Genomic DNA, 24,707 nt, shown 5'->3' with positions numbered 1-24,707 from the left:
TTGCTTGAATTTACAGTGAAGCAACTTTTATTTCCTGACTGTGGGCTGGATTTAAATCATGTAAGCCAAAGGAAATCACTGCACCATGCAATTTCCAGATCCTGCTTTCATTTTTGAATACATTTTCATTATTTCCATTTGATATAATTGTTTTATTTAACCTTTATACGTTTCCAAACAGGAAGTGATTTACAGAATGGCATTGTCGGTTTTATGTGGGTCCCCCAGAGTAACCTCATGTTGGATGAAGACTCTGAACAGAGGAAGGTTCAGCTAACAATTGAGCGGCAGAAGAACAGGTACATTTTTAATTAATGGACATAGTCTTCATATTTGCATGCTAAGATAAAACAATTTCTTACTGGAGTCAAAAGAGAAATTATAAATATTTCTGGAATCTTTCACTCCCAGCTTGGGGGTTAAGGGATCAATTTTGACTGATGGGTTTAGGTTGGACAGGTGAGTGTAAGATGGATTCAGAGGACCAAGTTTGAGGCTTGAGCTAATTTAACCCTGAGGCCTCATTTAAATGTTACCATTCAGCATTCCACATAGTTCGACCATACTGTACCACCTGATCCTCCTGGGAAAATTATGCAGAGAAACACCTTGGCCACAAGTATATAAGGCACATACCCTCTTCCATAGATTCTTTGCAGGAAAAGGCGATGGTGGATCCTGTTGGGTGGTTCCCTGAGCAGACTGTCAAAGTCATTTGGCAGAATGCTCATCCCCAGAATTCTAAGGAATTCTAAGGAAGGGGATAGTTTAGGACAGTAGGTTAAATAGCTGCCTTGTGAAGTAGACCAAAGCCAGCAGCGCGGATTAAATTCCTGTACCAGCTTCCCCAAACAGGCGCCGGAATGTGGCGACTAGGGGCTTTTCACAGTAACTTAATTTGAAGCCTACTTGTGACAAGATGCGATTTTCTTTTCATTTAAGTGTGGTGAGGTACCTCAGATTGTCACATCCTGTATGGAAAGAAACTGATCTGTTTTGCATTTCATGTAATGTTATGTTTGGACTGTTGGATAATTTAGCTTTACAAATTTTATGAAAAAGTATATTTTCTGAAAAAGAAAACGGATGATAAGCATTAGCTGGCCCTTGAGCAAAGCAGGATGTCAAGGGGCCAGAAGCTACTGATTGGCACCAAAGAGAGGATCACATACAAGCAAGGAAGTTACCAGGAAGATTTTTTTAGATGGTGTTGTGAGAGGGAAGGTTTAGAAGAGCACTTGCCCAGGAATACCACTCCAGATTAAATCTGCTTCATAGAACATAGAATGTTCAGTCTGGCGGAAAAGCTACAGCAGCTTCCTGATGAGACCTAAAGTAAAAATATAGTCAGTGTCCTTTTGATGTGATGGGACCATTATTTGCATAGCCCATGAGGCCACTTCCCACATATTTTAGGCAGGCGCCTCATCTGCAGACAAAATCACAGGTTAAAATCAACAATATTTAGAAGGGCTGCAATATGAACAGGTAAGTAGCTGTTGTGTTTTTAGAAGCCCAACTACACCATTTCCTTCATGTGGTTAGGGTTAAAATCAATCTGTAATGGCTTTGCCAAGGCCAGTCTTCTAACAAAAACTCCCTTTATTAAAGCAACAAAAAAGGCTGCTGCCGCAGCATATAAAACTTGCATGCAGAGATGCTGGTCTGGGTTGGGCTTGCAGGTTTTAAACTCACCGTGCTTCTCCTATTGGGCCAGCCTCCATCTGCTTAATAAGAGAAATTGTATTCCAAGAAGCCCACAGGGAGATCTATTAACGACCTCCCCGTGTCTTTCGTGGTCAGCATAACAAATTCCCAAGTGATACTTGGTGACTTTTCATTCTCTTTGGTCTGGAGATTGATTCACAACTGTCAGGATCTCAAATAATTACTTGTTTTTGTTATGTCATGGGACCTGGTTGCCATCTGCTGAACACCACTAGTCACAGCCCTCCATTCAGAAGAGCACCCTTCCGCTGCCACCCTTTGTCTTTTATGTCAGAGCCAGTTCTGTATCCATCTTGCCAGCTCACCTCTAATCCCCTGTGACTTCATCTTCTGTACCAGTCTGCCATGAGGGACCTCGTCAAAGGCATTACTGAAGGCCATAAAGACAACATCCACTGCCCTACTTTCATCAATCATCTTTGTCACTTCCTCGAAAAACAATAAGCTGTGCTCTCAATACAGTTCATGTAAAGATCTGTCTGCCAGCAGACTAGCAGTTTCTTGAGAAATAGTTAGTTGACGATTTGACTGTGGACAGACTAGCAGCTTTTCTCAAAGCAGTTTAGTTGAAAAGATGTTTCCTGTGAATAGAATCTAGCACCCTTTTGTTCCCAAGATATACCCACATTGCCTGAACTCACTGAGACACACTATTTCCCAAGCAACATCCAATTTTCATAACTCTATTAGTCAAATCCAGTTCATAGTTACTTCATAATACCGCTTAGGTGACCGAGTTTGGGTTCCTGTATCAGCGAAGGCACAAAACTGGGTCTTTTTGAGGAGAATATCTTCAATCTGCCATGGCTCTAAATGTTAGCTCGAGCAGTTCTCTATGGCTTGGATCACAGATGGAACTGGCCTGTCTGGCTGTTGGAGAATTAGCTTCCTTCCCCAATGGGTGTGCTTGAAGTTCTACTGATAAGTCTCTTTGATATTCCTCTCTATAGATTCTGCTACCTATTTTGCTGAATTTCCTTGCTTTTAGAAGCTATCATTTGTATCGCCCATTGACTTCTGGTAAACAATGTTTCTGAGACATAGCCATTTGCATTCCAATGTGTCTGCACACCTGCTAATCTTGTTACTTTCCTGTTATTTTACTTTCATCTCAAGTTCACTGTTAAAATTATTAACTTCCCACCTTCCTGACACCCAATGAGACATAACCCCACCCTACTTTTTTGGACACTAAGGGCAATTTATCATTGCCATGAGGCACCTAGACCTAACTAGATTCATATATGGAGTTCCTTGAGAATTAACATTCGATCAGTAAATGTTTTCTACATGATTCACTCTACAGCACAAAGTATGCTGTGAGAGCCTGACAAAATATGGTAAAGGGGAGTGTTTCATCGGAATGAAAATCAAATGTTTCTCTAAGGAGGGTAAGATCTGCCTCAGTAGATTTCCGCCTATGAGGTGAAGTTGAAAATCTACCCAGCATTCCCAATTTATCCATATTCACTTCAATGTAAGTAGAAAATTGAAGACATCCTGGAGTAAGATTATTCTGAAGCTGTTTCAATATTAAGGAACTCATACTTTACCCCAAGTATTTTAGATATCTCATTTGTTTCACATTTACAGATCTTTTGAGGATGTGAAGATTTCATGGCATGTGACATTTAATAAAACGGGTGTTGTACTGCAGAGAGATGGGGTAAATCTGGTCAATGAGTTAACAGCTATATCAGGAACTGCCCTCTGTGTTAGTGGAGAGACTGAATGTGCCATCACCATTGAAATCAAACCAGACAAGGTCAGTAAAGAGAAAGACATTGCTGTTTAAATAATTGTTTGTGATATAAGGACACTGTTTATGGAAAATCTTCTCCTTGTGGGGTGTATTTTGACTTCTGGGCAGCTGACTGACCGAGTGAGCTAGTCAGCTGTGAATTTTGATCGTAATGTGGCCCACATGATTTTGTAGTTCCAACCCCTGTTTAATTTGCTGGGTATGGTTGCAAGGCACCAAACGACTGTCCCAATGCAACTCAGTAGATTAAAGCCTGAACATCAGGCCATCAAGGCAAGTTTTGGGCCATGCAGATTGTCTTGGGACAGCATTGGCCCAAATTATTTTTGTGGACATTAGAAGTGCACGGCTATACTTCTTAGACCCACAGAAATAATTAAAGACTTATCTTGGTGATGCTCTTTCTCTACATTTACCCTTGTAACTAATCACATTCTGAACTGCACAGGTTCTGATCACTTTACACCCGAAATGGCGATCATTGTCCAATCATTGCACCCCTATTTTCACATGACATTGAACCTATTGCCTGAAACAGAGACATATTTTTGCCACCTGATGATCAAGACCCTTGTAAAATCGAGTGGGCTGCACTGCTGATGTTATCAGGCCACTTAGAAGTTGTTACCCCTATTATGGGCCAGGGTTTAGAAACTTCAAGTCCACATGAACTACAACCTTTATATTGAATTTGGCTAGGATGAGCACAAGAGCCTTCCTTTCAGGTGTGATTCAACAGTCTTCCTAGACACTTCGATCAAAATAAGCTTTATTCTAAGAACTTAGTTAACATTTATATAAACACACAGCAGGAATTGTTATCAATTACAAACATTAAAGACACCACACAGCTACAGTTATCTATGTCACTTAATGAATCCCCCTTAACTGTTCCAATTCAAAAACAAAATCCCATAAAACAAAAACCTCTTTTCAAGGTCGTGGTCCAGCACTCTGCATTCTCACTTGAATAAGACTGGCTTTTCCTGAGATTCTGACCCCGCCTCACCAGATGGTTTAAACCCTCAGGAAAGCAAACTATATATTTTAGGTTACAAAAGCAGGTAGTTATAATCAATGGATTTTTACTGGAACAGATATTTAAAATGAAAATAGAGAGAGACAGACCAAAACACTTAGGGCACGATTCTCCGCTCCCGGGAAAAATCGGGAGGGCCGTCGTGAACTCGGCCGAGTTTCACGACGGCCTCGGAGGCCGCTCCTCGCCCCTTATTCTCCCTTCCCGGCGGGGCGAGGAGCGGCGCTCCTTAACTCTCGGCCGCCAGGCGGCGCGCCGAGAGTGACGCGACGGTGGCGCCTATGTGACGTCAGCCGCGCATGTGCAGGTTGGCCGGCTCCAACCCGCGCATGCGCGGCTGACGTCATGACGGCTGACAGCTCGAACCCGCCCATGCGCGGTGGCCGTCTTTCCCCTCAGCCGCCCTGCAAGACGTGGCGGCTTGATCTTGCGGGGCGGCGGAGGGGAAATAGTGCGTCCGATTGAGACGCCGGGCCGACAATCGGTGGGCACCGATCGCGGGCATGTCCCCTCCCGAGTGTGGTTGCCGCCGTCGTGAACCGGTCGCGAACGGCAGGCCGCTCGGCCCATCCGGGTCGGAGAATCGCCGGTCGCCGTGAAAAACTGCGAGCGGCGATTCTTCCAAGCGGAGGGGTGAGTGAATCGCGGGGGGGGGGGGGCAGGGGGTCGTGAAATTAGTCGGGGGGCCCTCCCGCGATTCTCCCACGCGGCGTGGGGAACGGAGAATCACGCCCTTATTTTCTCTGTCTGTACACCACAGCAGTTAAATCTAAAAGCGAAAGTAAAATAAACCTCTCACAGCCACAGCTCAGCTCCACCCATAAAATGATAATGCCAGATGAGGGCAGTCAAAACAAACTGTTATTTGTCTGGAACTAAAATGTATTGGTCAATTGAATCAGAGAGCAGAAGCACCTATGTATTCAGTAGATACACATTTCAAATTAATTAGTTTTCAATGTGTCCTAGCTAAAAATGGTTTACTTAAGATGATCAAGTCGCCTAAAATTATGTAATCAGAGAGCATCTAATTTCAAAAACAACCTTAAAAGTAGAAAAAGTTTTCCTGCTTTCCTCCCCCACAACCTTTACTTGGGAATGTAGAGTACACAAAAGAGCTTTGGATTTAAGGCATTATCTCATCTCCAACATAAAGCTAACGTAGGTCTGACCCTGGCCAGAATTTGTGCTTGAAAAAAGGTGGTTTTAATTTTAAAAGCTCAACCTAGTGAAAGTTTGGTAATCAGAGAACACAGATTGGCAAAAGAATCAGAGCCAATAATGAGGAAACAATTTTCTTTTGCACAGAATATTAGGGAGACTAGTTGGATAGCTGTACCAAAGAACCATTGAGAACTGAAAGTCATTCTTCTGAATTGCATGATTTTAAAATTTTAGGAACCGTATAATGGCATACTCAATATGGCGTTGGAGCGTGGCGACTCTCGACGAGCTCTCTCCCACAGATCCTCTTCCTACACGAGGAGGTCGTGGATAGCACGTTTAGCGAGTTGGTCACACCGCAGGTGAAGGTTACTGAGGGAGATAGAAAATGGGTGACCAAAAGAAAGAGCAAGAGTAGGAAGGCAGTGCAGGTGTCCCCTGCGGTCATCTCCCTGCAAAACAGATATACCGCTTTGGATACTGTTGAGGGAGATGGCTCACCAGGGGAAGGCAGCAGCAGCCAGGTTCATGGCACCGTGGCTGGCTCTGCTGCACAGCAAGGCAGGAAGAAAAATGGCAGGGCTATAGTGATAGGGGACTCGATCGTAAGGGGAATAGACAGGCGGTTCTGTGGACGCAATCGAGATTCCAGGATGGTATGTTGCCTCCCTGGTGCAAGGGTCAAGGATGTCTCGGAGCGGCTGCAGGACATTCTGGGGGGGGGAGGGTGAACAGCCAGCTGTCGTGGTGCACATAGGCACCAACGATATAGGTAAAAAACGGGATGAGGTCCTACAAGCGGAATTCAGGGAGTTAGGAGTTAAACTAAAAAGTAGGACCTCAAAGATAGTAATCTCAGGATTGCTAGCAGTGCCACGAGCTAGTCAGAGTAGGAATGTCAGGATAGATAGGATGAATGCGTGGCTCGAGAGATGGTGCAAGAGGGAGGGATTCAAATTCCTGGGGCATTGGGACCGGTTCTGGGGGAGGTGGGACCAGTACAAACCGGACGGTCTGCACTTGGGCAGGACTGGAACCGATGTCATAGAGCTGTTGGGGAGGGTTTAAACTAATGTGGCAGGGGGATGGGAACCAATGCTGGAAGTTGGAAGGTAGTAAAACAGGGACAGAAACAAAAGGAAGTAAGGGGAAAAGTGCAAGGCAGAGAAGACATAGTCAGAAATCCATAAGGGCGACAGTACAAGGTACAGTGACTGAGGGGAGCTCAGTGAATAGGCCCAGTAATAACAAAAGGAATAAAACTGGAGATGTTAAGATTCAAAACAGAGGTAAAAAAACCAACATAAGTGTACTTTACCTGAATGCTCGTAGTATTCGGAATAAAGTAAATGAGTTGGTGGCACAAATCATCGTAAATGACTATGATTTAGTGGCCATTACTGAAACATGGTTAAAGGATGGTCACGACTGGGAGTTAAATATCCGAGGGTATCAAACTATTCGGAAGGACAGAGTGGATGGTAAGGGAGGTGGTGTTGCTCTGTTATTTAAGGATGACATCCGGGCAATAGTAAGGGATGACATCGGTGCTATGGAGGATAAGGTTGAATCCATTTGGTGGAAATCAGGAATAGTAAGGCGAAAAAGTCACTGATAGGAGTAGTCTATCGGCCACCAAATAGTAACGAGATGGTGGGGCAGGCAATAAACAAAGAAATAACTGATGCATGTAGAAATGGTACAGCAGTTATCATGGGGGATTTTAATCTACATGTCGATTGGTTTAACCAGGTCGGTCAAGGCAACCGTGAGGAGGAGTTTATAGAATGTATCCGCGATAGTTTCCTAGAACAGTATGTAATGGAACCTACGAGGGAACAAGCGGTCCTAGATCTTGTCCTGTGTAATGAGACAGGATTGATTCATGATCTCATAGTTAGGGATCCTCTCGGAAGGAGCGATCACAATATGGTGGAATTTAAAATACAGATGGAGGGTGAGAAAGTAAAATCCAATACTAGTGTTTTGTGTTTAAACAAAGGAGATTACAAGGGGATGAGAGAAGAACTAGCTAAGGTAGACTGGGAGCTAAGACTTTATGGTGGAACAGTTGAGGAACAGTGGAGAACCTTCCAAGCGATTTTTCACAGTGCTCAGCAAAGGTTTATACCAACAAAAAGGAAGGACGGAAGAAAGTGGGAAAATCGACCGTGGATATCTAAGGAAATAAGGGAGAGTATCAAATTGAAGGAAAAAGCATATAAAGTGGCAAAGATTGCTGGGAGATTAGAGGACTGGGAAATCTTTAGGGGGCAACAGAAAGCTTCTAAAAAAGCTATAAAGAAGAGTAAGATAGAGTATGAGAGTAAACTTGCTCAGAATATAAAAACAGACAGTAAAAGGTTTTACAAATATATAAGACAAAAAAGAGTGGCTAAGGTAAATATTGGTCCTTTAGAGGATGAGAAGGGAGTTTTAATAATGGGAAATGAGGAAATGGCTGAGGAACTGAACAGGTTTTTTGGGTCGGTCTTCACAGTGGAAGACACAAATAACATGCCAGCGACTGATAGAAATGAGGCTATGACAGGTGAGGACCTTGAGAGGATTGTTATCACTAAGGAGGGAGTGATGGGCAAGCTAATGGGGCTAAAGGTAGACAAGTCTCCTGGCCCTGATGGAATGCATCCCAGAGTGCTAAAAGAGATGGCTAGGGAAATTGCAGATGCACTAGTGATAATTTACCGAAATTCACTAGACTCTGGGGTGGTCCCGGTGGATTGGAAATTAGCAAACGTGACGCCACTGTTTAAAAAAGGAGGTAGGCAGAAAGTAGGAAATTATAGGCCAGTGAGTTTAACTTCGGTAATAGGGAAGATGCTGAATCTATCATCAAGGAAGAAATTGCGAGGCATCTGGATAGAAATTGTCCCATTGGGCAGACGCAGCATGGGTTCGTAAAAGGCAGGTCATGCCTAACTAATTTAGTGGAATCTTTTGAGGACATTACCAGTGCAGTAGATAACGGGGAGCCGATGGATGTGGTATATCTGGATTTCCAGAAAGCCTTTGACAAGGTGCCACACAAAAGGTTGCTGCATAAGATAAAGATGCATGGCATTAAGGGTAAAGTAGTAGCATGGATAGAGGATTGGTTAATTAATAGAAAGCAAAGAGTTGGGATAAATGGGTGTTTCTCTGGTTGGCAATCAGTAGCTAGTGGTGTCCCTCAGGGATCCGTGTTGGGCCCACAATTGTTCACAATTTACATTGATGATTTGGAGTTGGGGACCAAGGGCAATGTGTCCAAGTTTGCAGATGACACTAAGATGAGTGGTAAAGCGAAAAGTGCAGAGGATACTGGAAGTCTGCAGAGGGATTTGGATAGGTTAAGTGAATGGGCTCGGGTCTGGCAGATGGAATACAATGTTGACAAATGTGAGGTTATCAATTTTGGTAGGAATAACAGCAAACGGGATTATTATTTAAACGATAAAATATTAAAGCATGCCGCTGTTCAGAGAGACTTGGGTGTGCTAGTGCATGAGTCACAGAAGGTTGGTTTACAAGTGCAACAGGTGATGAAGAAGGCAAATGGAATTTTGTCCTTCATTGCTAGAGGGATGGAGTTTAAGACTAGGGAGGTTATGTTGCAATTGTATAAGGTGTTAGTGCGGCCACACCTGGTGTATTGTGTTCAGTTTTGGTCTCCTTACTTGAGAAAGGACGTACTTGCGCTGGAGGGTGTGCAGAGGAGATTCACTAGGTTAATCCCAGAGCTGAAGGGGTTGGATTATGAGGAGAGGTTGAGTAGACTGGGACTGTACTCGTTGGAATTTAGAAGGATGAGGGGGGATCTTATAGAAACATTTAAAATTATGAAGGGAATAGATAGGATAGATGCGGGCAGGTTGTTTCCACTGGCGGGTGACAGCAGAACTAGGGGGCATAGCCTCAAAATAAGGGGAAGTAGATTTATGACTGAGTTTAGGAGGAACTTCTTCACCCAAAGGGTTGTGAATCTATGGAATTCCTTGCCCAGTGAAGCAGTTGAGGCTCCTTCATTACATGTTTTTAAGGTAAAGATAGATAGTTTTTTGAAGAATAAAGGGATTAAGGGTTATGGTGTTCGGGCCGGAAAGTGGAGCTGAGTCCACAAAAGATCAGCCATGATCTAATTGAATGGCGGAGCAGGCTCGAGGGGCTAGATGGCCTACTCCTGCTATTAGTTCTTATGTTCTTATGTTCTTATGTACATCTCTTATAACCGTACTAACCTTTTAAAACTTGATTCTAACACTTACATTATCTCTCACCTGATGTCTGTGTCAATATATTTACATTGTGTATCTATCATATGTCCTATGTTTTTGATGTATAAAGCGATCTGCCTGGACTGTACACAGAACAATACTTTTCACTGTACCTCGGTACACGTGACAATAAATCAAAATCAAATCACTTCCCAAATTAATGAAAAACTGGGGCTGGGAGGCATGGTGCTTTCTTGCCCCCTTAATGAGTACATGTCATGGGCCATTGTAGGTCTTTTACTTAGCCAATGCTGTCTGGTGGCAAGATCTTGGTCAGCATGCCCACTGGCATTCCTATACCAAGGACTCGTTCTCCTGAAGATTCTGATCCTCCTATGACCAATATATGCTCCACCGCTATCCCATTGGGAAAAAATGTGAGCCTTTGTGTAAAAAGGTGCAATGCCATTTCCTGAAGGGATGCTAATGTTAACATATTCATAACATTAATAAGACAATTAAAATAAGGTTTTCAAAGATAAGACCATTTTCAGTTAATTTATTTGTGTCTAGTTGCATCTTTAAGCCCATAGTTCTCAAAGGCAAATAGTACATTCTTGTACACTGTAAACCTTAACACTGATAGCACCATAACAAATAATGGAATGTGAAGTTAATTTAAGTTAACTCTGCATTACTTTCATTACTTAATGCATCCTTATTGATGAACATATTATCAATATGTTACTCATAAATTCTCGGGACTAATTTGGATTTGTACCAGTGACTGGGGAGGGAAGCATGGCACAATGAATTATGCATGTTTTTTGCTGCATTTAATTAATATTTGCTTTACTCATACATGAAATTTTAAAACAACAGTTTAAGGTTCAATTTTAGACTGTAATGCTGTTTCAAAATTCCACTTAAGTATTGATTACGTTATACTGTGAAAAAATAGACACTATTTCTTACATATTCTTCTTTGAATGTTCCTCTGCAGATCCCAGAACCTGAAACGTGGTTTCTTGTTGAAATCTATGAAGTGGGTGCTGGGGCCACAATAAATAGCAGTGCTCGATTCTTAAACATGACAATTCTGCAGAGTGATGAGCTTCACGCGTTGATCTTTTTCGCCGTGGGATCTCGGCTTCCTGTCGTTCACCAGAAGGCCAAATTTGTCAGCTTGCAGGTTGTCAGGGAGGCCGGTACAAATGCAGTTGTCAGTGTTAGCTATCATACACAGGTGAGAACAACTAGGAAAAAGATTCTTTTTAATTATAATCCAACAAATTATTTTGTGATTAACTATCTTTTGTCAGATGTAAAGTTTCCATGTAGAATTAGTATAATTTAACATGTGACAACACTGAAGTTAGTGCGCAGTCACTTATTTGAATGATCAATTTATCTGAATAAGTGTGTTCCTGAAATCTTTGGATGAACAGCATTGCATGATGAATAAGTATGAATCTGTTTTTTGAATGATGTAAGTAATTATTGGATCCTTGTGGATGAGGTGTTTTAAGCATTCTTTCTCACTCAAAGGTTGCAGTCAGCCAACCACTCCCTTATAATCCAATAGAATTATGCCTCATCATCCAGGGGTAACAATTATCTAATTTACTGTACAGCTAAATATAATTTGAATGGCATTCCAGTTCTGTCCTGTACCAATCTTCAGTTTCTGAGAAAGGAGATGATGTGCACCCAAAGTTCAGGAAGCATTTTTAATTATTTATGGGAATCTGGTGGCGAGATTACACAGCAGACTAACAAGATTGCACAAGCACCGTTCATTATAAATCCAGAAAGAGGGAATTTTGATGGAAAATGTTTGTAGCAAATACTTGACAGCAGTAAATCAAACTGTGTAGCGACATAATATATGGGGGAGAGAGATCCATGGGGATATATTTATGTGTGTATCCAGTACTCACTCATTATTTGCTCTCTGAATCCATTTTAAACCTTTTATTTCCTAATCTTTGTTACAAATTCCTTGCTGTTAGCCACTCTGGAGGATTTGCAGCATAGTGAGGTATTTGTTTACTCAATGAAGTTATGGCTATTGGCCGGAATTGTATGAACTCCTCAACCCTCCAGGTAGGTGTCAGATGGCCAGTTGAGGTCTTGAGGCCAATTAATGGCAACTTTCCAGCCTCCTCCTGCCACCACTAGTATTTTACAAAAGGCAGGGGATTCCAACGCCAAATGCCAAGGTCGCCAGGTAAATCCTGGGGGCCTGACAGTGGGCTGGTGAGGGAATGCTTCCTGTTTGGACACCCAGTGGAAAAGGAGGTCTCTGCTTTTAGGAGGGGTGGCTAACTTTTTGTGTTTGTAGTGTGGATCTTTGTTTGGCTGAAAGGCGAATTTCCGTCAGGATAAACAATTATTGCCTCCTGAACCTCCCTCATACCTAGATCTTAGTGCCGTCCAATTGGCGCATCATATAATTCAGGATGCTCCGGAGCCTGGCTCACGTGATCGCATTCCTCTGTCTCAGTCCTTAGTTTCCTCACTGGTGTCAGCAGTCATCTCTTCGATGGCAATCCCTTTTCTGTAAGCAATCCTTGCTAGGGTGCGGGCGGAACAGGTGTGAACAATTGTTGCTACTGGAGTGCTGGAGAATGTGTCCTGGGGGTAATAAACAAACACCTGGAGGATCTGCTGGTAGTGATCACAGATGAGTTGGAGATGGAAGGAGGGGAATCTGTGCTAGTTAACGAAGAATCCGGGTTGGCCTGCAGGAGCCTTACTAGCCACATTTGTGCAGTCTATGAGACCTAGCATCTGGGGGAATCCAGCAATGGCGCCAAATTGGATTGGATTGGATTTGTTTATTGTCACGTGTACTGAGGTACAGTGAAAGTATTGTTCTGCGTACAGCTCAGCCAGATCATTCCGTACATGAAAAGAAAATACATAGGGAAAACATAAAATACACAATATAAATACATAGACATAGGCAACGGGTGAAGCATACCCGAGCGTAGTACTACTCAGTAGAGACGATGTGTGAAGAGATCAGTTCAGTCCATAAAAGGGTTGTTTCGGAGTCTGGTAACAGCGGGGAAGAAGCTGTTTTTGAATCTGTTAGTATGTGTGCTCAGACCTTTGTACCTCCTGCCCGATGGAAGAAGTTGGAAGAGTGAATTAGGCGGGTGGGAGCGGTCTTTGATTATGATGCCTGCTTTCCGAAGGCAGATGGAGGTGTAGACAGGGTCAATAGATGGGAGGCAGATTTGTGTGATGGACTGGGTGGTGTTCATGACTGTAATTTCTTACGGTCTTGGGCCGAGCAGCTGCCATACCAGATTGTGATGCAGCCAGATATAATGTTTTCTATGTTGCATCTGTAAAAGTTGGAAAGAGTTAATGTGGATATGCCATTTTTCCTTAGTTTCCTGAGTATGTATAGGCGCTGTTGTGCTTTGTTGGTCGTGGCGTCGACATGGTGGACCAGGACAGATTGCTGGTGATGCGCACATCTAGGAATGTGAAGCTGTCAACCATCTCCACATCTGCCTCATTAATGCAGACAGCGATGTGTATGAGTGCTTCCTGAAGTCAATGACCAGCTCTTTGGTTTTGCTGACATTGAGGGAGTGATTGTTGTCGTTACACCACTCCACTAGCTTCTCTATCTCCCTCCTGTATTCTGACTCATCATTGTTTGATATTGGTTCTGCATTGGTTCTGAACTGATGTACTGGTTAGCCCTGCGGACGAGGGCATCTGTCACTACTTCGATACAGTGATGCACTAACTGGGAGTAGTGTGTCCCTTGAATGAGCCTGAGGTGTAGAAATTCAGGGCCATGGTGAGCCGCACGTATCAAATGCCCATGAATGCAATCAAAACTCACCCCGACTGCTTTCATGGCACAAAGATAGATCATACCCTCACAGTGCAGGCAATTTTTGGTGACCCTGCTAATCCGACATTTGGAAGTAGTTCATCTGGTGTCTGTATACTGCCACTCAGTACCTTTTGGTTATGTAATTGTCTTTGCATTCCAGTTCTGCAGCCTTCTGTCACTTCCCCAGCATGAGTAAACCCTGCAGATGGCCAGGAGGTAGCTGCTGTTCATTTCCATTTGCCTGCTTTTCTTCCCCTCTCTCAGGTTTTTCACTGAGTGGACAAACTTCCTCTGAGAGTTTCTATGTCAATTCCACCTCTATAATGCTGCATCAAAGTCCCCCCTTAATTCGCTGTTCACCCGCGCTGAAATTATATTCCAGCATTTTGATGCTGGGGGTCCAATCCAATGTCAATTCCCATGATTTACAGCCCCTCCTATCTCTATGAAAGTCCATTTTTTGAAGGTGCTGATGTTGAACATTCCACAAGATTGATTTATCCGTAATGTTTGCTTTGACAGCACCTGCAGTTTATATGTTGCATGATTAGTTAAATAAGTGTACTTGCTTTACATTCTTTGGGCCTAAAATAAGAGTCTTGTTGAGTGGCGCACATTGAACCCCAAGCACTTTCCAGCAGTGCCTCATGCTGGGAAGGGCACTTGCATAACTTCCCCTGCTTGTGCCAGAAACCTTCCTGTTAGAGGGATGGACAGCCTTTAAGAAAAGTAGGTTGACCACACCATGGGCGGAGAATCGCCTGGGGCCGGCGTCAATCCCGCCCCCGCTGTGGCCTGAATTCTCCGCCACCTGGGAATCGGCGGGGGCGGGAATCGCGCCGGTTGGCGGGCCCCCCGCGGCGATTCTCCGGCCTGCGATGGGCTGAAGTCCCACCGCTGACAGGCCAATCCCGCCAGCGGGAATCAAAGCACGTCTGGTGCCGACGGAATTGACGGTGCGGGTGGGTGCCGGGGTCCTGAGGGGGTGCGGGGCGATCTGGCCCCAGGGGGTGCACCCAAGGTGGCCTGGCCCGCAATCGGGGCCCACCGATTTGCGAGCGGGCCTGTGCCGTGGGGGCGCTCTTTTTCTTCCGCCCTGCCATGGCCTTCACCATGGCGGGGGCGGAAGAGACCCCCTCCCCTGCGCATCTGCCGGTATGACGTAGGCAGCCGCTGACGCACCGGCGCATGCGTGGACTAAGGCCTTTCGGCCCCGGCTGGAGGGGCGCCAAAGGCCGTTTACGCCGGCCGGCGGAGCGGGAGCCACTCCGGCGCGGGCCTAGCCCCTAAAGGTGCGGAGAATTCCGCATCTTTGGGGAGGCCCGACGCCGGAGTGGTTCACGCCACTCCGTCCCGCTGGGACCCCCCGCCCCGCCGTGTAGGGGAGAATCCCGGCCCATGTACCTGTAGCACGTGCTATTCAAACTCCTTCTGGACAGGCAGGAGGCCAATAGCACGGGCCCTGCTTGGATTATTGCTACAATTAGGTAAGTGACAAGGCAGCAATGAATTTGCTATGCTGTTGCTTTCTCTCCTCATACTAGGGCTGGACAGATGTCAGACGGGCAATCCTTGGCTTTCTGAAAGCAAAAAATCAGAAAGTGGAAGGTTAGGGTGAAGATCATGGTGGCTCCATGATCACATCATCTGCAGCGTGACCATCATGCTAGATGCACAATGAGAGTGAACTGGGAGTTGAGAAGGGGCATAAGGTTGTAACATGCCATTACCTTCAATATCCTCAGTGATGCCAGATTCCACAGGCTCCATTACAACTGCCCCCATAATGCAGAGAACCATCTCCTCCATAGGGTTCAGGAGCTGCAGATGCCCTTGCCTCTCTCCCCTCACCAGTTTTGCTATGCTCCCTTTTATTGTGTGGCATGTTGTACTGCAAGAGGGAGAGAAGGATATTAGTGATTGTGTGGCACTGTGTTTGGCTGATGTAACTGGAGAGCTGAATAACTGGAGGTACATAGAAGTACTGAAAGCTGGGATGAACAGTGATAGGTATGTGAGGATGAGGCGGAATATTTAGATGTTAGAGTCCTGAGTGCCAGTGACTTCTGGTGTCTGAGTGATGGGAGTGTGGTACATTGAGCAGCATGAGAGGCTGGTGGAATAGGAGGGAAATTATCTTATGTGAAAATGCATTCAGTGACCTTGACCATTCGTGTGAGTTCATGAGACTTCTTAAATCACTGCTGCCAGGACGTTGGACTCAGACCCTGGGAATTTACCTCCCTGATCACCTCCTAATCTTTGAGAGCCTCCTCCCTCATATCCCTCCGCCCCTCCTGAACCCTGATATTACAGAATTGAATTGAAATGAACTGAATTAGATTTATTGTCATGTGTACCAAGCATAAGGAAAAGTATTGTTCTGCGTACAATCTAGACAGATTGTTCCATAAATGAAAAAACATAGGATATTCATAAATACACAATGTAAATACATAGGCGGAGGCATCAGGTGAACATACAGAGTGTAGTGTACTGCGCTGTCATGTTCTAATGTACTCAGTAGAGAAGATGTGTGAAGAGATCAGTTCAGTCCATAAGGAGGTAATTCAGGAGTCGGGTAACGGGGGGGGGGGAAGCTGTTTTTGAACCAGTTAGTGCATGTTCTCAGACTTTTGTATCTCCTGGCCGATGGAAGAAGTTGGAAGAGAGAATAACCCCAGTGGGAGAGGTCTTTGATTATGCTGCCCACTTTCCCAAGGCAGCGGGAGGTGTAAACAGTGTCAATGAATGGGAGACGGGTTTGTGTGATGGACTGGGCTGTGTTCACGACTCTGTACTTTCTTACGATCTTGGGCAGAGCAGTTGCCATACCAAGCTGTGATGCAGCCAGATAGGATGCTTTCTATGATGCATCTGTAAAAAATGGTGAGAGGCAACGTGGACATGCTGAAGTTCCTTGGAGTCATAATTTTCCTTTTACTGAATGTGGTAGTCACCACTGATGTATATATTGTATAAAGAGGATGTTGTTATAGGTGCTTTACGGTAAGGCCCCTGTACTACAGGTACGGGGGTAGATCCCTGCCTGCTGGCACCGCCCAGTAGGCGGAGTATAAATATGTGTGCTCCCTGTACAGCAGCCACTTCGTCAGCTGCTGTAGGAGGCCACACAGCTCAGTGTAATAAAGCCTTGATTACATCCTACTCTCGTCTCTGCGTAATTGATAGTACATCAATGAACTACAGTGATAACATTCAGCAGTGGCCTCCTGTGTAAGACAGACTGTGCAGCCAGACTGAGCAGGCTATGTGCTAACAGCACATGCTGTGTAAACACCTGTAGAACACCCGGGCAGCCAACAGTGTGGGCACTTCTCGGACCGATACTATAATCAGGTAAATGAGGAGGCAGTGCCTGATTTGTATGATGCTGCCCACCATGCAAACAGGCAGCATTGTGAATCACAGTCTTGCGCCTAAAATGGGATGGACAGATTTTATGCCCTGTGAGTAGCCGTTGCATCTTTTATGAGGAAATAATATTGCCCCTGCAGAAAATGGTGCTGCATTGTGAAATCCAATAGCAATGAAAAGAAAAGAAAAATGACGATCCTGGATATGGGAAAAGGGAACATCACACTTTTCTCATTTCTCTTCAGCTTGTATCTGAACTGGCTTTCCCTGTTCCCTCAGACCATCTGTTCTGAAGACGTTCCTACCACAAACTCCATTGAGAGAACTCCTTCCATGCTGACATCCCTATTTCACTGCTCGGTGTGCACCTATCGAATAAAACCCTGGCATTGCTGGTTTGTGTTGCGCTAATGTAGCATCGCTCCACCTAGTTTTCCTTTCTCTAGCATCTGGGGACTGAGCCCAGGTGCTGTGCTGTGAAATTAGGCTTCCGCCCTCAGTGTCATCATCACATACATTGACGGAGTCACCCTGTCTTTCATTTTTGATTGTAAATCTCAATCCTGACACTTATTTTCTTTTATTATTTGCTTATGGCATATGGATGTCATGGGTAAGGCCAGCATTTAAATGTTTCATCTTACATGAGGCCAGCCTGAAATAAATAATCTTTATTATTGTCTCAAGTAAGCTTACATTAACACTGCAATGAAGTTACTATGAAAAATCCCAAGTCGCCACACTACGGCGCCTGTTTGGGGACACAGAGGAAGAATTAAGAACGGCTAATTCACCTCACAGCGCGTCTTTGGGGACTTGTGGGAGGAAACAGGAGCACCCGGAGGAAACCCATGCAGCCACATGGAGAACGTGCAGATTCCGCGCAGACAGTGACTCGAGCGGGAATCGAACTTGGGACCCTGGCGTGGTGAAGCAGCAGTGCTAACCATTGTACTACTCTGCCACCCGAATTGCCCTACCTTGGGAATGGTATGTTTTTAGAAAGGAAATGAAAGGGTCAGATATGGGTGGCTAAAAGTGGAAACTGATAATGATAATTAGATAATTAATGATTGCAAATGTAAGATTAAGGGCAGCAGGGTGGCGCAGTGGTTAGCACTGCTGCCTCACGGCGCCGAGGTCCCAGGTTCGATCTCGGCTCTGGGTCACTGTCCATATGGAGTTTGCACATTCTCCCCGTGTTTACGTGGGTTTCACCCCCACAAGCTAAAGCTGTGCAAGGTAGGTGAATTGGCCACGCTAAATTGCCCCTTAATTGGAAAAAATGAATTGGATACTCTAAATTTATTTTTTTTAAATGTAAGCTGCAACATTTAACAGCAATCCCCCGGGTATTAACTCACGTTAGACTTGAATTACCAGAAATACCATTGTAAAGCAGCAGGTGGCACTTCATCCACCTGAATGGCACTGCACAGATTTAGATTGGGTTTATTTTTAAAATCTTTTTATTGGCTTTTCTTATATTTATAAAAAGTTGTTACTTATATACATTACGTTTTTCTTGCCCGCGCTAATATCCTTTATTTTACAGAGAGGTTTGTTTTGTCCTCCATTTGACTAACTGTACGCCCTCTGGATCGGTCTATGTTATCCTCTCCTTCATCCCCCATTGGTTTCAGCACACTTCCTCTTCTCTCATGGGTTCCCCATTTTTCTCTCCCCACCCCCTGGCTTACTCCTCGTTGCTGGCCTTGAACAGGTTTCGAAACAGGCCGACAAACTGCCCCCAAGTATCCAGGAAGCCTTCCTCTGACCCTCGGATGGCGTACTTAATCTTCTCTAGGTGAAGAAATTCCGAGAGGTCAGTGAGCCAGTCTGCAGCTTTGGGCGGTGCTGCCGATCGCCAGCCGAGCAGGATTCTCCGGCGTGCGATTAGGGAAGCGAAAGCGAGGGCGTTGGCCCCCTTTCCCATGTGTAACTCTGGCTGCTCTGATACCCCGAAGATTGCCACTATTGGGCATGACTTCACCCTCACCCCCACAACCCTGGACATTGCCTCGGAGAAGGTTGTCCAGAACCCAGCAAGCTTGGGGCAAGCCCAAAACATGTGGGTGTGGTTGGCCGGGCCCCTCTGGCTCCGCTCACATTTGTCCTCCACCTCCAGGAAGAACCTGCTCATTCGGGTTCTGGTCAGATGCGCTCTGTGCACCACTTTGAGCTGCATTAGGCTTAGCCTTGCGCAGGAGGAGGTGAAGTTCACTCTGCTCAGTGCTTCGGTCCAGAGTCCCCATCCCACCTCTGTCCCCAGTTGTTCATCCCATTTTTGTCTGGTCCCGTCCAGTGATGTTCGGGCTCTGTCCAGTAGCTGTCCGATTTTCCCACATAGCCTCCCCTTCTCGCTGCTTGTGCCTATCAGGTCCTCTAGTAGTGTGCTTTCTGGGGCCTCGGGGTACACTACTGGCTCTTTGCAGAGGAAGTGCTTTATTTGGAGGTGTCTCAATTCCTGTCCTCTTGATAGTTTCCACTTCCTCGTCAGTTCGTCCAGTGTCACCAATCTGTGTCCTACGTGGAAGTCCCCGACCGTCAGTTTGCCCCCATGTGGTAGTATGACTAGTGGTATTACGGTACCTCAGAGGTGAGCTGCCATTGGTGCAGAGGACTCGCTGCCAATTGGCCCGGGAAAGTCATGTGCCTCTCAGCCGATTGGCTGAGAGGTAGGTAGCTTCGCCTACAGGGCGGGATATAAGAACCCTGTTTTCCCTGCAGTCGGCCATTCTTCTGTATGTCTGCTGCCGGGCACATATCTTGTGCATTAAAGCCTTTTGTTGGATCACATCTTCGCCTCGTGTCCAATTGATGGTGCATCAATTTAATGCACAAGTTTTAAAAGATGGAGCTTCGTATCAAGCCTTCGACTCAGCCCGCACGCAACGAATGCAACAGCTGCATTTAAACACTGGCTGGCATGTTTCAACAGTTATTTGAGCACAGCCGAAAACTGCCCGACAAGGGAACAAAAACTAAGTATCCTCCACTCGTGCGTGGGCACCGCCGTGTACATGCTCATAGAGGACGAACCAGACTATGACGCAGCTATGGACTTGCTAAAAGGACATTTCATCCGGCCAGTGAACCAGGTCTACGCACGGCACTTGCTGGCCACGAGACAGCAATTCCCTGGTGATCCTTAGACGAATTCTACCAGACCCTCCTTGTTCTGGGGAGAAACTGCGCCTGCCCCATGGATGGCATGGAACGTGACCCCCCTCACCTCCGCAGACTCTGACCTCTTCCCCCCCCCCCCCCCCCAGGCTTCCGCAGCAGGGCGCCCCGATAAACCCACGGGGCCCCGCTGCTACTTTTGCGGCCAGGCCAAGCACCCCCACCAGTAAACCTGTAAAGGCTGCGGCAAAAAGGGCCATTACGCGGCCGTTTGCCAGTCCAAGGCGGTCGCTGCAGTCCCGAGCAGCAACCGCGGGTCCCCCCCCCCCGCGCTCCTCACGTGGCCCGCGGACCTCGCTGCCCCCACCCCCCACCGCCACGAGTGATCACCGGGCGCCGCCATTTTGGGCCCCCGATGCCACGTGCGAGCCCCGGGCGCCGCCATTTTGGGCCCCCGACTCCACGTGCGATCCCCGGGCGCCGCCATTTTGGGCCCCTGACTCCACGTGCGATCCCCGGGCGCCGCCATTTTGTTCACCCCCCACCACGTGTGGCCGACGGGCGCCGCCATCTTGGATCAGCACCGAGGACCTCACAAGTGACCACTCGCTGCCGGATGACGACTCGGAGTTCCTGCCACGACTCGCCTCAGTAACGTTGGATCAGTCGCGGCCCCGCACGCTTTCCACGGCGACCACGAAGATCTTACTCAACGGTCACGAGGTGAGCTGCCTGTTGGACTCCGGGAGCACGGAAAGTTTTGTCCACCCTGCCACGATAAGACGCTGCCCACTTCCCGTTTATCCGGTAAAACAAAGAATCGCTCTGGCCTTCGGTTCACACTCGCTCCAGATCACAGGGTTCTGCATAGCGGACCTCACGGTCCAGGGGAGGGTGTTTAAAAACTATAAGCTCTTCGTCCTTCCCCACCTCTGCGCGGCAGCACTCCTGGGGTTAGATTTCCAGTGCAACCTTCAGTTCTTAACATTCAAATTAGGCGGCCCTATGCCCCCCCTTACTGTCTGCAGCCTCGCGTCCCTCAAGGTCGATCCCCCATCCTTGTTTGCAAACCTCACCCCGGATTGCAAACCTGTCGCCACCAGGAGCAGACGGTACAGTGCCCAGGACCGGACCTTCATCAGGTCCGAAGTCCAAAGGCTTCTGAAGGAGGGGGTTATCGAGGCTAGCAACAGCCCCTGGCGAGCACAGGTGCTGGTGGTTAAGACCAGGGAGAAAAATCAGATGGTCATAGACTACAGTCAGACTATCAACCGATTTACGCAGCTGGACGCGTATCCTCGCCCACGTATCTCCGACCTGGTTAACAGGATCGCGCAGTACAAGGTTTTTTTCACGGTGGACCTCAAGTCCGCCTACCACCAGCTCCCCATCCGCACGAGTGACCGAAAGTACATTGCGTTCGAAGCAGATGGGCGACTCTACCACTTTTTAAGGGTTCCTTTCGGTGTCACGAATGGGGTCTCGGTCTTCCAAAGGGAGATGGACCGAATGGTTGACCAACACGGTTTACGGGTAACCTTCCCATATCTCGACAATGTCACCATCTGCGACTACAACCAGCAGGACCACGACACCAACCTCCGCAAATTCCTCCGTACCATAAAACTCCTTAACCTGACCTACAATAAGGATAAGTGCGTGTTTAGCACTGACCGTCTAGCCATCCTCGGCTACGTAGTGCGTAACGGAGTGATAGGCCCCGACCCCGAACGCATGAGCCCCCTGATGGAGCCCCCCTCCCCCACTCCCTCAAGTGCTGTTTGGGCTTCTTTTCATATGACGCACAGTGGGTCCCCAATTCCGCAGACAAAGGCCGTCCCCTCATCCAGTCCACCACTTTCCCCCGTCGATGGAGGCCCGCCAGGCCTTTAGCCGCATCAAAGCAGACATTGCAAAGGCCACGATGCATGCTATCGACGAGTCCCTCCCCTTTCAGGTCAAGAGCAACATGTCTGATGTTGCTCTGGCGGCCACCCTCAACCAAGCAGGCAGACTCGTGGCCTTCTTCTCCCGGACCCTCCTCGCTTCCAAAATCCGACATTCCTCGGACAAGTTGAAGCTGTGCGATATTGGAGGCACTATCTGGCCGGCAGTAGGTTTACCCTCCTCACAGACCAACGGTCAGTAGCTTTCATGTTTGATAATGCACAGAGGGGCAAGATAAAGAACGATAAAATCATGCGATGGAGGATTGAGTTGTCCACGTACAACTACGACATCTTGTATCGTCCTGGGAAGCTAAACGAGCTTCCCGATGCCCTGTCCCATGGCACCTGTGCCAACGCACAAGTGGACCGCCTTCGAACCCTCCACGCGGACCTCTGCCACCCGGGGGTCACCCGCTTTTTCCATTTCATAAAGACCCGCAACCTGCCCTACTCCATCGAGGAGGTCAGGACAGTCACTAGGGACTGCCACATCTGCGCGGAGTGCAAGCCGCACTTCTACTGCCCTGAACGAGCGCACCTGATAAAGGCTTCCCGCCCTTTGAACGTCTCAGCATGGACTTCAAGGGTCCCCTCCCCTCCAACAACCGCAACACGTACTTCCTCAACGTGATTGACGAGAACTCCCATTTCCCTTTCGCCATCCTCTACCCCAACATGACAACAACCACCATTATCAAAGCCCTGTACACTATCTTCTCCCTGTTCGGTTACCCCGCATACATTCATAGCGATCGGAGGTCCTCATTTATGAGCGACGAGCTGCGTCAATTCCTGCTCAGCAGGGGCATCGCCTCCAGCAGGATGACCAGTTACAACCCCTGGGGTAACGGGCAGGTCGAGAGGGAGAAGACCGTCCAGCTGGCCCTATGGTCCAGAAATCTCCCAGTCTCCCACTGTCAAGAGGTCCTCCCAGACGCCCTCCACTCAATCCGGTCACTTCTCTGTACTGCCACTAACCAAACACCTCACGAAAGTCTTCTGGTTTTTCCCAGGAAGTCTTCCTCAGGGACCCCGCTCCCGACCTGGCTGGCTACCCCCGGGCCCATTCTGCTCCGGAAACACGTGCGGGTGCACAAGTCCGACCCGTTGGTCGAAAGAGTCCAGCTACTCCACGCGAATCTGCAATACGCGTATGTGGAGTATCCCGACGGCCGACAGGACACCGTCTCCCTCCGGGACCTGGCACCCGCCCCCCCCTCCCCCCCGACACCCACTGCTCGCAGCATCTTTTGCAGGAGGTATCTAGCATGGCTGGGGGAAATCTGTGATTGCTGCAGATGGGGGCCATTTTGGTTATCCCGAAGTGCTGTCTCAACTGGGTCCATGTTTTCAGCGTGGCCGCTACCACAGGGCACGTTGTGTATCTTGTTGAGGGGGATGGGAGTGCTGCTGTGGCCAGAGCCGGGAGGGTCGTTCCTTTACAGGATTAAATCTTTGTATTCTGCTCAGTGAAAATTCTTACAGGATTTTAAAGATACCGTGCATGAAGTTAATAAATTACAGGCTCTGCTTTAGAATCTTGTTTAGTGCATAGCATTTAAATTAGCTCAGATATTTACTGTTCACAACTAATTGGGAGTTTTGTTGACTTTGATTTGCAGAATTTTGGGGGTAGACAGTTTTGAGTTCCCTGTAGGTCAACAACACTTAACACATTGCCAGTAGCCATGACTGTGGGAAAACATGGCCAGGAAGAAGTATCCAAGTAACTGTTTCAGTTATATTCATACATTTAAAGCTAAATATTATGTTGTTTAGTAGAAAATGAATGCATAGTGTATAGATAAATTAATATGTTAGCACATTGTTAAAATAGCAGACAGAGTAATGTGACACAAACAAACTAAAGGATTGTCTGGTGTTATTGTTCATACTAATTTGTAGTAATCTTTAACTACTAAATATATTTAAAATATCGGAATTATTGTTCATGCGGTGCATATGTATTATTAACATTGCATTATTTTAGGACTGATAACCCACCTAAAATAAACCGGATAACAATTGTGTGTAAATAGAAGATAGAAAAATTGTGTTTTAGGAAACCAAGGATCCACCTAATAAAATAAAGAAAGACTTGCATTTTTAAATTTAGAATTTAGTTTTGCCAACGAGTGTCCTCCCCACAGATTGGAGAACTGGCAGGAACCTCACTTTGTTTTCAACAGGAGCCCCAACACGATTGCCAGGCAAGCAGATCCTTATGCTGGCAGCATCAGGTCTCTTTAGGCCCCCAGTAGGGTGGAAATCCTGCCTCCGAGAGCTGCTGGCCAATTGGCAACTCTCCAGCTCAGGCAATGCCACCAGCACGAGGAATAGTCACAGGATCTTTGGAGAGGGCTATTTGGGGCAGGATGGGGATTGCAAGGAGGTCCATCAGTGAAGCTGAAGGAATTCTCATGATGCCAAAGGGAAGAAAGCCAACAGATAATATTTCACTTTCCAAAACATACTGTAATAAACC

The 24,707-nt window shown here is 46.7% G+C and overlaps 1 protein-coding gene across 8 annotated transcripts in view; it reads left to right on the top strand.

The window, feature by feature from the left end:
- adgrv1 (adhesion G protein-coupled receptor V1) overlaps positions 1-24,707 on the top strand; it is an 838,553-nt gene that overhangs the window by 435,875 nt on the left and 377,971 nt on the right. For 7 of the 8 annotated variants that reach the window (XR_005461637.1, XM_038805279.1, XM_038805282.1 and 4 more), the window contains 3 exons: positions 182-299; positions 3,322-3,493; positions 10,911-11,153. Coding sequence is in view for 7 of the 8 variants with exons in the window: in XM_038805279.1 (XP_038661207.1) it covers positions 182-299; positions 3,322-3,493; positions 10,911-11,153 (533 nt within the window). In the remaining variant the exon portion in view is untranslated. Of the gene's footprint in view, positions 1-181; positions 300-3,321; positions 3,494-10,910; positions 11,154-24,707 lie in introns of those variants that run through there. The other variant, XM_038805284.1, reaches the window with a different exon arrangement.

Source organism: Scyliorhinus canicula, chromosome 8, assembly GCF_902713615.1.
Source record: "Scyliorhinus canicula chromosome 8, sScyCan1.1, whole genome shotgun sequence".
NCBI lineage: Eukaryota > Metazoa > Chordata > Chondrichthyes > Carcharhiniformes > Scyliorhinidae > Scyliorhinus > Scyliorhinus canicula.
The sequence above is the reverse complement of the archived record's forward strand: the minus strand, read 5'-3'. Positions and strand labels throughout refer to the sequence as shown.